At 34.0% G+C, this 14,278-nt stretch overlaps 1 protein-coding gene across 7 annotated transcripts in view; it reads left to right on the forward strand.

The window, feature by feature from the left end:
• Positions 1 to 14,278, forward strand: part of PCDH15 (protocadherin related 15) — a gene marked incomplete at both ends in the record, with an annotated part of 696,762 nt that overhangs the window by 281,678 nt on the left and 400,806 nt on the right. For all 7 annotated transcript variants that reach the window (XM_082673500.1, XM_082673497.1, XM_082673498.1 and 4 more), the window contains one exon: positions 13,624 to 13,743. In XM_082673500.1, the coding sequence (XP_082529626.1) occupies positions 13,624 to 13,743 (120 nt within the window). The remainder of the gene's footprint in view (positions 1 to 13,623; positions 13,744 to 14,278) is intronic.

Below are 14,278 nucleotides of genomic sequence, written 5' to 3' on the forward strand. Positions count from 1 at the left end.
ACCAGATTAATTTTAAATTTGTTATCTAAAATTAGTTCACAGATTTCTGCATAGATCTTTTGCCAATTTAGTAGCATCATATCTCCTGATGTTGAATGGAACCAGGACAGATTACAACAGTATTGACTGATTAATTCTAACAGTTATCATTTATGAATGCTAAATCTTATTTAAAACTTACTTGTACCTACACACAGACTCAAATTATTTGTGTGTATTGTTTTCATTTTACACAATAAGATGAAAAAGTACTGAGACAGAAAAGCATTTATTAATTTGCCCAAGATCTCATGGCTACTAAGTGGCAGATCTAAGTGAGAAACTGAGGCAGTCTCACTCCAAAACCGAGTGCTTGATCACCATATTGTACAAGTGCATCAGGCAAGAGAATGATGGAGCTCAGATACATAAAGGAAGAGTAAGGAGTAAATAACACCATTAATCTGAAGAGTATTATTACTAATTTGAAAAGATTTACACTTGCTTCTTTGGTCTAAATTATCATCTCGATTCACAATTTAGTAAATGATCATGTGCTAGGTAGAGTTTTAAGAGAAAGGAACACAGCGTTTGGAATATATATATTACTTTTTATTGAATGATTTTAAGTTCATGAAGAATTATAAAAAGTAACCCAATGACGAGTATATCAAGATGAACATCTTGCCCAACTACATGTAGATTAGTGGGCATACCCTAGAGGGTATTTCATGGTAGCTGGTATCATATGCTGGTTTAATTAGAATTTTTATTTTACTTCAGATGTTGTTATATCTCTTTCTCCTGATGCGGCATGATCATGTCTTTCAACAATACCTGTTAATAAAGTTAATATGCTAGTTAATTTTTTTGAAAAAGGGGCTCTGAAATGTTTTGATTTTTTCCCTAGGGTTTAAGTGAATGATTAAAAACATTTTAATGATCCGACCCATCAGCAGGAACCCAAAGCTGAACTTCAGCCAAATTAAACCATAGGAAAAGATGAGAACCTCTCTCTTGCTCTATTTTGTTCTCTCTTTTGTTCTTTCTCTCCTTCTCTCCCTCCCTCTCTCTCTCTCTTTCTGTCTCCCTTATTTTTTGGCTAACAGTTGCCTCAATTGTATGTTATGTATTTATAAGAACTAAACGTAATATAAATAAAATTTTATTATCCTTAAAAATATTTTTATAGTAAATGATACGTTTAAGTCTTAGACTTTATTATAATGAAAATGATTATGGAAATGGTCTGTTTATGTTCACATTTTCTACCATTTATGTAAACATCAGAAATAATTAGACCTAAATAACATTTTAATAGAAGTAATAGAGTTCCAAATTCCCCAATTCTTAATATCTTTCATTAGTATGCTACATATTTTAACAACTACTGAACCAACAGTGAAACATTGCTGTTAACTCAAATCCATATTTTATTTAGATTTCCTTAGTTTTACTAGTCTTTTTTCTTGTCCCAGGACCCCATCTATGATACCATAGTACTATCAGTCATCGTGTCTCTTTAGTCTTCTCTGGACTGTATCTGTTTTCACTTTCTTTGTTTTTGATGACAGTTTTGAAGAGTACTGGTCAAATAATCTTTCTTTCTAATAGATAAATGAACAGATAGAGATGTGTGTGTATACACATACATGCATATACACATATATATAAATGTCATACAGTATATTGCTTATTTGTATGTGACAGTACAGTCAAATATATATCATATATAGATATATAACTATTTTTTAAAGTAAATTTATTTATGGCTGCATTGGGTCTTCATTGCTGCATGCAGGCTTTCTCTAGTTGTGGCGAGTGGGGGCTACTCTTTGCTGCAGTGGGCGTGCTTCTCATTGCGGTGGCTTCTTTTGTTGTGGAGCACAGGCTCTAGGCACATGGGCTTCAGTAGTTGTGGCTCGCAGGCTCTAGAGCACAGGCTCAGTAGTTGTGGCGCACGGGCTTATTTGCTCCACAGCATGTGGGATCCAACCAGTGTCCCCTGCATTAGCAGGAGAATTCTTAACCACTGCGCCACCAGGGAAGTCCCAACTATTTTTCTATACCAATGAAGAGTAAGTTGCACATATGAAACCCCTTAAATTCTTAACATTTCATTGTGTATTTCCTAAAAACACAGATACTCATCTATATAACTGCAATATAACCATCAAAATCAGGAAATTACATTAATGCAATATTAGTATGTAATCTACAGATGCCAAATTTTGCTGATTTTTTTTCCAATAAAGTCCTTTATAGGTCAGAGATTCAACCTAAGGTCACACATTGCATTTAGTTGCCATGTCTTTCTAGTCTCAATCTTAGTTCCTTAATAGTTCCTTGACTTTAATGACCTTAATAATTTCCAGGAGTGGGACAGTTTATAGAATATTTCTCAATTTAGAATTACCTGGTATTTCCTCATGATTATAGATTTTGTTCAGAAATACCACAAAAGTGATAGCATGTTCTTCATAGTATGTAATAAAAGAGACTCACAATATCAGTGTGTCCCATTTCTGGTAATGATAGCTTTTATCATGTTGGAAAGACAGTGTTTGCCAGGTTTTTCTACTATATTTATTCATTTTTGTGTACTTAATAAGTAATTAAAACTATTTTGTGGAAAACGACTTTAAGACTTTGTAAATATCCTGTTCCTCATCAAACCTTCACCTAACATTTTTATTAGTGATTTATGAAACATTGATTTGTTGAAAACCATTGATGAAAATGCAAATTACTGTGGTTGGATATATTTTCTTCCTTCTTCTCTTTGCCCCTTGAGCATTTACTGAGTGCTTTTTCAGACATTATGCCATACACTAGCAATAAAGTTTTGATTACTAATGAAGAGGTTAGCATGCTGAAATGGTGAATTTGGGGATTCATGAAATAATTTACTTGCTGAGAACCAACCGGTTTTCAATAGCAGTAATTATTTAATCCACGTTTTCTGAAACACAGGCACAAGCTAAATTGGATTTATTTGTCTTTCTGTAAAATATATCAAAAGTATTTTTCCTTAGGGCCAAACATAAATTATCTTTGATGTAATACATCATCCAAATTGTATCATTTCAGATTACTATATATCTTGGTTCTGTTATGTGCCAAATTATATTTACTTCCTCTTTCATTTTCTTTTCTTGTCAAAAGTTTCTTAATAGCAAATTGCAAAAATTTTGAAATAATATATTTCATAGTGCTTGAGAATTAACACTTTGAAGCCAGATAATCTGTGTTGCAGTCCTTATCTACCAAATATTAGAAGTATGACATCAGGCAGAAGCTCTCAGCCTTGGATTCCTTAACTGTAAAATAAATATAATAACAAAAAATAATGTTAAAATGTTGTATTGAGGATTATAAGAGATAATGCTTTTAAAATACTTAGTATAGGTTCTGGCCATCTTACAAGTCAACTCTGCCTTGGAAATATGCTTTTTAGAAATAGTTATATTTCTATAACTTTTTTTTAAAACCAAGGGGGTCTTCAAAATGAAATGCAAAAATAAATTTGTAAACAGGCAGTAATTAGTGGAACACTATTGAGAACTTCAGCTTTCTCTCACAATGGTGAAATGTCTCTGAATCTATTCAATTTGAGCTTTCACTTTCCTGATCACATTTTTAGTTCTGTGCTATTCTTTCACATTTCATTGTGACTATATCATCTGTCTCCATTTAATATATGTATTTTTGTTTTGTTTTGTTTTGCGGTACGCAGGCCTCTCACTGTTGTGGCCTCTCCTGTTGCGGAGCACATGCTCCGCGGCATGTGGGATCTTCCCGGACCAGGGCACGAACTTGTGTCACCTGCATCGGCTGGTGGACTCTCAACCACTGCACCACCAGGGAAGCCCTAATATATGTATTTTTGAACATCTGTTCTTCTCAGAGCCATTCTGGTAGATCTAAATGCACAGATGGTCTCCATGATGAAGCATAACAGAGAGATTCCATATATAGTTAAGAATATTTTCTTAACATTTTATATCTGTTTTCTTTATAATTTCTAGATATAATAAGGTGATTTTTTTTAACAAGGAAAGGTTTATTTTATTTTAATGTATAAATAGTTTCAAACTTACAGAAACATTATAAGAATAATACAAGCTTTTTCTCCAAACCATTTGAGAGTGTTACTGAAAAGAGTCCTTCTTACCCCCAAATACTTTAGTGTGTATTTCCAACACATAAGGATATTCTCCCACATAACAGTACAGCCATCAGAAATCAGGAAATGAACACTGATACATTACTACTTCTGATCCATAGTTACCATTCCAGCTCCATCAGTTACCCATATAATGTCTTTCTTTTTTTCCACAGTGCATTAGTTATAAACATTTATTGAATTCATATTCTATGAAGACATCGTCCTTGGCCTCAAGGAGTTGACTGTATTAGTAGTTTATAATCTTTTCTTTTTTGGTTTATAACATTATATATTTCATGTGTACAATGTTATATTTTGACTTCTGTATACACTACAGTGTGCTCACCACCTAAAGTTTAGATACCACCCATCACCATACTATTGACCCCCTTTACCAATTTTGCCCTTTCTCTATCCCCTTTTTCCTTTGGTAATCATGACTCTCTTCTCTGTATCTATGTGTTTGTTCTTGTTTGGTTTGTTCATTTAAAATTTTTTTTAATATTTCATAATGTGATTTTTTATATAAGTAAAACAAATCATTTTTTTAAGAAATATGGTCCATGGTATTGGAAACTTGATAAATATCTTTAACTATTCAAGGAGTAAAAATCATGTACCTTTAGAGCCCTTCCCATTCACAGAGTTTCTTTAAATAGAGAGTACTAGCATTTAATCTACAGCACACAAAAGCTTCTGAAGAATGACAGACTAAGCCCATGTTCCTTTTACTTGTCTCTATTTTCCTCCTCCAAGGAATTAGGCACATTCTAGGAGGCAGGAGACGGGTAACAGAGAAAAAAGGAGGATATTAAGGGGAGAGAAAAAGCACATAAAAATACATTTTCTACTTTAAGCATGTAAATGGGAATCAATCTTTCACCCGTTTTAAAATATTCATGTATTCAACTGTTTGACAACTTTCAACTTAATGAGTTCTTTCATATATATATTCTCTCTGTATGTATATATCAATACATATGCACACATATATATTCAATTTAAGCTTAATTCAATTTAAGTGTAATTACTCTTCAGGTTTTAGTAAAGATGACTAGAGCTACTTATCACTCTCTCTAATAATAATCCTTACTCTTATCTTAAAGATACTTATCTACATGAATATTTTTAAAATTAAAAAAACAAATTTTTTAATATAGTTGTTTTACAATGTTGTGTTAGTTTCTACTGTACAGCGAAGTGGAGTTCCCTGTGCTATACAGCAGGCTCTTACAAGTTATCTATTTTTTACATATTAGTGTATATATGTCAATCCCAATCTCCCAGTTCATCGCACCCCCCACCCGCTGCTTTCCCCCCTTGGTGTCCATACATTTGTTCTCTACATTTGTGTCTCTATTTCTGCCTCGTAAACCAGTTCATCTGTACCATTTTTCTAGATTCTACATATATGCGTTAATATACGATATTTGTTTTTCTCTTTCTGACTTACTTCACTCTGTATGACAGTCTCTAGGTCCATCCACGTTTCTACAAATAACCCAATTTTGTTCCTTTTTATGGCTGAGTAATATTCCATTGTATATATGTGCCGTATCTTCCTTATCCATTCGTCTGTCAATGGGCATTTAGGTTGCTTCCGTGACCTAGCTATTGTAAATGGTGCTGCAGTGAACATTGGGGTGCATGTGTCTTTTTGAATTATGGTTTTCTCTGGGTATATGCCCAGCAGTGGGATTGCTGGGTTATATGGTATTTCTACTTTTAGTTTTTTAAGGAACCTCCATACTGTTCTCCATAGTGGCTGTATCAATTTACCTTCCCACCCACAGTACAGGAGGGTTCCCTTTTCTCCACACCCTCTACACCATTTGTTGTGTGTAGATTTTCTGATGATGCCCATTCTAACTGGTGTGAGGTGATACCTCATTCTAGTTTTGATTTGCGTTTCTCTAATAATTAGTGATGTTGAGCAGCTTTCCATGTGCCTCTTGGCCATCTGTACGTCTTCCATGGAGAAATGTTTATTTAGGTCTTCTGCCCAGTTTTTTTTTTTTAACATCTGTATTAGAGTATAATTGCTTTACAATGGTGTGTCAGTTTCTGTTTTATAACAAAGTGAATCAGTTATACATATACATATAGCCCCATATCTCTTCCCTCTTGCATCTCCCTCCCTCCCACCCTCCCTATCCCACCCCTCTAGGTGGTCACAAAGCACCGAGCTGATCTCCCTGTGCTATGCGTTCTACCCAGTTTTTGTTTGGGTTGTTTGTTTTTTTGATATTGAGCTGCATGAGCTGTTTATATATCTTGGAGATTAATCTTTTGTCTGTTGATTCATTTGCAAATATTTTCTCCCATTCTCAGGGTTATCTTTTTGTCTTGTTTATGGTTTCCTTTCCTGTGCAAAAGCTTTTAAGTTTCACCAGGTTCTATTTGTTTATTTTTGTTTTTATTTCCATTACTCTAGGAGGTGGGTCAAAAAAGATCTTGCTGTGATTTATGTCAAGGAGTGTTCTTCCTATGTTTTCCTCTAAGAGTTTTATAGTGTCTGGTCTTACATTTGTCTTTAACCCATTTTGAGTTTATTTCTGAGTATGGTGTTAGGGAGTGTTCTAATTTCATTCTTTTACATGTAGCTGTCCAGTTTTCCCAGCACCACTTATTGAAGAGGCTGTCTTTTCTCCATTGTATATCCTTGCCTCCTTTGTCATAGATTAGTTGACCATAGGTGCGTGGGTTTATCTCTGGGCTTTCTATCCTGTTCCATTGATCTATATTTCTGTTTTTGTGTCAGTACCATATTGTCTTGATTATCTACATGAATTTATTTTAAAAAATTTATTCAGAGGAAATGATTTTCAATATTAATTATCTAGCTTTCATGAATAAAACAGAGTCAAGATTTTATACACAGGCGCAAAAGCTATATTATGTTAAAGGGAAAATGAAGAACATATGTAATTCCTTTATTATATTTTTCTTTTTGATTTCAATAAATCACTGCAAGATAATACCCACTGAATGTGAATTCAAGAATGTGTACTATTTGGTACTGATTCTATAAGTTTTAAGATAAACTTCAAATAGACATTTGATTTGGTTGAATGTTTGAATAAAACAAATGTTATATTAATGAGTTAATATAAAACCAACATAATGGTCATAGAAACAGTGATTTGGCCCATAATAAACTCTCAGTCAATAATCACAGATTCAGAGATAATGTAATGTTGCATTTGTGAGAAAAAGCTGAAGTTCTCAGTAATATGCACCTGTTTACAAATTCATCACTCCATTTCATTTGTTGGACCCCATTGGTTTTTAAATATATTACTATTTCTAAAGCGTATTTGTAAGGCAGGGATGACATGCAAGAGAGATTCATAAAATTACTTTTTCAGAGAAGGAGGTTAAAGGCTGAATTATAGCCAAAGCATGAGTGACTTCTAATTTGGAAAGATTTTTATGGAAGATGATCTTTAGATCATGCAGTATAATGAGAAGAGCCTGAAAATAAGTGCAGGGGCAGAAGAAGACAGTAACTATCATTTTAAAATAGGTGTATTTTCCAGGACAACATAAGTTAGAGTTCAGGAATTTACAATATCTTGTATAGATGACTATGGAATCACTGTAGATAATCTTCAAAGGATCATGGAGTATGATCAAAGTGCCAAAAGATATTATGGCCCCTGTTGCAGTTAAATCAGCAATTGTTCCATAAAGTGCTATACAGTAGCCATATAGACCTTGATGAGTTAGAAGATGGGAGATGAATCTTTACCTGTGCAAAATCAAATACTCAATTTTATTTGTTCACTGTTGAGAAACTGGATCAGGAGTGTATTAGTCAACAGAACTGAGAGATACATAGATGATAGATAGATTAGATAGATAGATAGGCTGATTGATTTAGGGATATAGCAAGGGAGATTGATTATAAGGAATTGGCTCACACGATTATGGAGGCTGAGTGGTTCTAAGATTAGCAGTTGTCAAGCTGAAGACCCAGCTGGTATAGTTCTAGTCCAAGGCCAAAGTCTGAGAAAGAGAAGAATTGATTGTCTAAATTCCAATCTGAGTCCAAGTCTGAAGGCAAGAGAAGGCAGATGTCCTAACTTGAAGACAGTCAGGAACAGAGAGTGAATTCTTCCTTACTAGCTTTTTGTCCTATTCAGGTCTTCAGTGGATTAGATGAGGCCCACCCATGTTTGGGAGGGCAATCTGCTTTACTCAGTCTACCAATTCAAATGTTAATATCATCCAGAAATACCCTCACAGACACACCTAGAATAATATTTAACCAAATATCTGGGCAACTCATGGCCCAGTCAAGTTGAGGCATAAAATTAACAATTATAAGGAGGATGGATTCATGCTACAAAAATATAGGAGAAAATCATTTGTGTTTGTTCTTAAGAGAATAATTGGTGCAAAATAGCTGTCTAGTACACAGTAAGTCAGATTACAATATTTGTAACTGAAAAATAAACATGTATTAGTCCAATATAGACTTATACATAATCTTGCTCCACTAAAGACAATGTTTCTGTTTTGATAATGTCTATGAGTAGATATAGAGCACCCACTACCATTGTTGATGTTCTGTCATTAAATGATTATTATATGTAAATCATTATATAGTGAATTCTAGTTCAGCTTATTTAATGTCCATGACCCTTCAGAAGTTCTATCCTTTTTAGAGGGGAGGGGAAAACTAAACACTTGGATTCTTGATGAAGTATGTAAGAAAGTAATATCACACCAATTGCATTTTAAATTATTCCTTTGGGGTGCCTTTTTCTTGAGAAGGTTTTCAAAACTGGATAATATCATCATTTGTATCAATTATTTCCTAGTTCAAGTGGTGTTATTTTAGTTGTGTTTATTATAAAAAATATTTTTTTCTTCTGGACTCTTGTACATTTTCTCTTTAATCATTAAAGCCATTGAAGTCTATCGGAAGGCATTGGTTTAAAATATGTATAAAAAACTATTTTAGATATTCAGAAATTATATATTTTAGCATTTTATTTCTACCAAAATGTCAGTTTTCATGTAAATATATTACATGAGACTCCAAGAAATATATAATAGATATAAATGTCAGGAGATTATTGTTACCTATCAATACAAGGCCATTGATGCCAGTGGCATTACCCTATCACTAAATATGTACATTTAACACAATATTATGATTTATGGAGTGCTTTCCAAGATTCATCCTTCTCAATATTTTCTTCAAAATGAACAACATACCATTTCTTTGCTGAATATAAAGTTGCCCTAGAGTGACATCAACATTATGGTAGTGTAAGATGTCCCTTCTTTAAGTCCCCGCTTTGAACAAATAAAAATTAGCATCTATCTATGAACAAAAGTACCTCTGCTGTAGCTGTGGGATCCAACACTATATGCAAAGAGACCTGGAAGTAGTTCTGCCCACCTGTGCATTGGGTAATAGGCAGAGAGACCTTGGTTTGGAATTTGAACTAGCAGAAGCCATTGAACTGGCTGAGCAGTGAAATGGCCCCAACTCCTCTGGGTCATGGTCTGGGGAAACCTGGGTAATATTGACTTGGGCAGACACCTGTGGATGAAAGAGACTTTGTAAAAGTCCATTCCTCTCGAGGAGAGATTCCAGCCCTCTGTTGGAGCAACATATGCGGTGTATTCATACAAGGTTGAAGAAAACCCCAGATGTAAGCGTGACCAAGAAAAATATCTGCAACACAATTACAAAAGATTTGAGGAGGTATCTGCTACATCAAATGCGAAAGCAGCTAATGCAAATCTCCAAGAAACACAAAGAATCAAAGAAACATGTCATCGCCAAAAGATAACAATTATCCTACAGTAATCGAACTCCAAAACATGGAACTTGGTGATTTACCTGATAAAGAATTCAAAATAACTGTCTTGAGAAAACTAAATGAGCTACAAGAAAGCACAGAAAGGCAATTCAGTGAAATTAGGAAAACAAGACATGAACAAAATGAGAAATTTAACAAACAGATAGAACTCATAAAAAAAAGAACCAAACAAATTCTGGAGCTGAATAATTCAGTCAATAAAATGAAAAGTGCAATATAGAGCATCTACAGTAGAATAGACCAAACATATTAAATAAAGTGTTTTTAAACAGAAACAACCATAAAACAAGGTTATGTATTGATTTGTTGATGAAAATGTTGTAACCAGAGGCTTGCAGGAACTTAATCCTGTGTTCCCCTCAGCAATGTAATAACCTTGAATTCCCCCTAGGAGCATTGGTTCAGTATTTGTTAATTCAGTGTTCATGGTGTCTTTATAGTACAGAACTACCATGGATGATGAGAATCAACTATATTTATATGAAACTGTGAATACAATACTTCTGTGGGGAAATATTGCAAGTAAGATTAGTCAGGAAAATTTTCTCTTCTCTTAGGTTGGCTCAAGCAGCTGTGGCTCACAGGATAATCAATTAACTGAGAACTGCTCACCTTTTACATTCAAATTTCTCTTATGCATCTTCTTGAAATATTGAATTTTCTGGCTTTATTTTCTTTAACTTATGTGTACATTTATGCATTTTTCTTTATTTTCCCAGTAGTTGTATAAAATCATTTGTGGAAAAAGACATGAACTAAATAAGTAAGTGAAACCCTCAGGCAGGTGCCCAAGCTGATAATCATCCCATGAATAGAATGCTCTTCAGAAAACCAAATTTATATTTCTGAGACTCATTGAAATGTTAAAGGGCACAGAACATGACCATCTGTATGGCAGATGTGCCCTGAAAATTGTAAATAATAATGTATAGCGCAACACAGGTAGAACAAACAACCTGACTGTCCTGTGAAGATTTTCATCCTCCACGTAATATTTAGAAATTCAGAAAGCACTAGAGTGCCATGTCTCTGTAATAAGAATAAGTAACAGTGATATGTGTGAATTTATATATGTGATATGTGTATGTGTACATAGATATGTACATATTTTTGTTGTGTACATAGATATGTATATATTTTTGTTGGGTATATATAAATATATATATATAAAGAAAATGAGTGAAATAAGTTGCTGGAATCTATTTGTTAAACCCATTTTGCATGCTCTCTCTTTTGCTTGTTTGCATCTGGTATAGGCCATTTCATTTTACTCTTGCCCCATTTACTCTTGCACCCATTTTACTCTTGTCAGACCTTCCATATTAAAACAAAATGCCTTAACCCTCTTTTTTCTTAGCTATTTCTCTTATAGTAGCTTCAAAGTTTCCAAACGCTAGCCTATATCTGAACAGGTCCACCATTCGCGTGGTAGATAATGAATTAATGTGTGTAGCTCAATTATGGGTCCATTTTAACGTTGCATTTTACATGTGTATGTCTGTGTGTAGATGTTTACTTATTCCAGTAGTGAAAATGAACAATCTGTGCTAAGATGTTTGGCCTAAATGTACAACATTTGTACATATGGAAGGGAGCAAAACTCACTATAAAATGCTGAACTAATAACTTGATATACTACTTGAGTCCTTTGCTGTCAACAGCTAAATACCACATTTTTAAAGTAGGGGCAGAAGTCTATTTTCAAAAATTTCAGATACCTATTGCTCAAGTTTTTTGGTTTGTTTCCTTTTGTCTTTTGCTTGTTTTTAATTTTTTAATTCAACTCTGTGGCACAGTTATTTACTTTGGCAACAAAGATCTTTAAATACTCTAAGTTTGTTTTATTAGATATCTGGAAACAACTTGTTGCCATTCAGTTTTAAATTTTCATAATTTAAAAACCAAGGCACAACTGCAAAGGAGTGGGTGAATTTTTATAAGAGAGAATGATGTCTTTGGGGACAGGGATTACATTAAAAAAATATTAAAATGTTGGCTTGGAAGCCTTTTTGTTAACTAACATTTCCAAAGGTGTGCCCGTGTTCATATATGTGCTATTAAAACTATCTCCTCTCACTTTATCCTGTTCTCTTTGAGCTGCAGAAAGTCAAAGTTTGCCTTTAAAAGCTGCCTGCCAGGAGAGCTGACTTTATAAATACGCTACTTTGTACTCACGGTTCCCCAAAGCATGGGCTCCCCAAAGCACAGTTTTAAAATCACTTCTTTAATCATAATTGTATTATTTTTCTAAATCAGAGGTTGCAAACTCCTGTGTTTGCTGTGCCAAAGGATGTATGGGGGGGCATTAAATTCATAGTTTAATTCTCTAAAATCTGTTGCTGACTTTAGAACCAAGAGATTTCTTATAAAATTAGAACATTAGAAGATGTAGTAACATTGGCTCCATATTTCATTATGGCAAGAATTTGCTGAGGCTGAGTAGCAGCTACCATTTTAGAGGGGGAAGTGTTCCCCAGTTGCCACCATTCCCATGAGACTTGCTTCACTCTTTTACATTGCCTGATATCCCTGCAGATATCTGCGCCTGTAGCCCCTGAAAATAGAAGTAAATGAGATAACTCCTTCTTTTTCTCTCTGAAACTATTTCTCCATTAAGGAATCCCATTTAAAACCTAACAAAACATATCTCAGAATAAAATTTAAAAGTCTGTGTTCTTTAGAGACATAAAGCTTATGTTTATTGACTAAATTCATTTATTCATTGTGACAGTGTGATGATTAGAGAAGTAAAGTGTGAAATATAAGAGTAACGAAAAGGGTGCCATGTTCTGATGTGGGGTAGGGAAATTCTGTCAGGAATGGTTTAGAAGAAGGCAGTACTTACTTAAGTTGAAATGTAACTAATGAGAAGGATCCCAGCTAAAGCTTGAAGACAGGACTGTGGATGTAGGAATACAAAGACCTACAAGTAAGAGAAAACAACAGTGATTCTCTGTTGGAGATCAATAAGAAATAAAGCTAGATGGTCCAAATGTGAAATCATGGTCTTATATGCCATTTTATGTTTTGTTTTAATCCAAAATGAAAAGATATTACCATTTCTTCAATTCTGTCACACAATGGCTTTCTACTTAACCGATACTACAAGCACTAAAGAATATCCCAGCTTTCTCTCTCCTCTGACAGACAGGGAATCCATTGTCTCCAACTCTCTCCCTTAAATTTGCCACTTGCATGTAATTACCGACTGGATTTCATTGATCTCTCTGAAATGGTTTTTGATTTTAAAAAAAAGTAACTAATTCCTTCTTACAGTTTAAATCCTAGTTTGTAGATAACTTAATGCATCAAGGTTTTTTTAAGGAGGAACAGCAGATGCATTTCTCCATAGGAGCTAAGATGCTAATGATCATAAATTGGTCCAAATGCGCTTCACACTGAATCAGGGCCTTCTATTTCTTTATCCAAAGCAAGGACCATGGCGTTGGAAATTTCAGACTTTATAGGAACTCATGTGTTTGCAAGTGTTCTTTTGAAATACTTCAGATCTCTGGTTGTGGGCAACTGCCTGCTTTTTTCCTTTGTGTAACAAATGTCTGGTTTTTGTGCCAGAACACTTCTGGTGTGCTGTTGATCAAATGAGAATTGACAGTTTTTCTTTTGTTTTTTTTTCAGCTCACTCCAGTTGGCACCACAGTATTTACAGGATTTTCAGGAGACAATGGAGCTACAGACATAGATGATGGCCCAAATGGACAGATAGAATATGTTATTCAATATAATCCAGATGATCCGGTATGTAAATATCTACTTGCAATGTGAGTTCACTATAAGGAATAAAATTAATATTTACTTCAGCTGATATTTATTATATTTCTCTATTGCTCAGCTCATGGAACCACATTAGTAATTATACTATTATTAATAACTATCTCAAAATTATATTTTAAAAAATATTTGTGCTATACTTATAAAAGCTAGTTTTTGGTGAGTTTTGTAGGTAAAAGTTTAAAATGTATTCATAGGTATAATATGTCATTTTAATTAAATTTCCATTATGTTAGTGGACTCCTAAGCATTCTAAGTAAATCATTGGATATGATATTACCAATGTGATGCGTATGCTTTATGGAACTTGCAAATTAATACCACCAATGCCCCTTCTCCACCAATGAAACCTGAGGTAGAGAAGAGGACAAAGCCTCTAGCAATAGGTTTTTCAGTTTTTGTTTTTTTTGCGTTAGACAGTGGGGCTTCTGCATTGTGCCTTAGGCTGTGAAATTATTTTTCCCAATGATATAGTATATGTAACACAAATAAAATAAGAATT

The sequence above is a fragment of the Grampus griseus genome (assembly GCF_964374135.1).
Source record: "Grampus griseus genome assembly, chromosome: 16".
Lineage (NCBI taxonomy): Eukaryota > Metazoa > Chordata > Mammalia > Artiodactyla > Delphinidae > Grampus > Grampus griseus.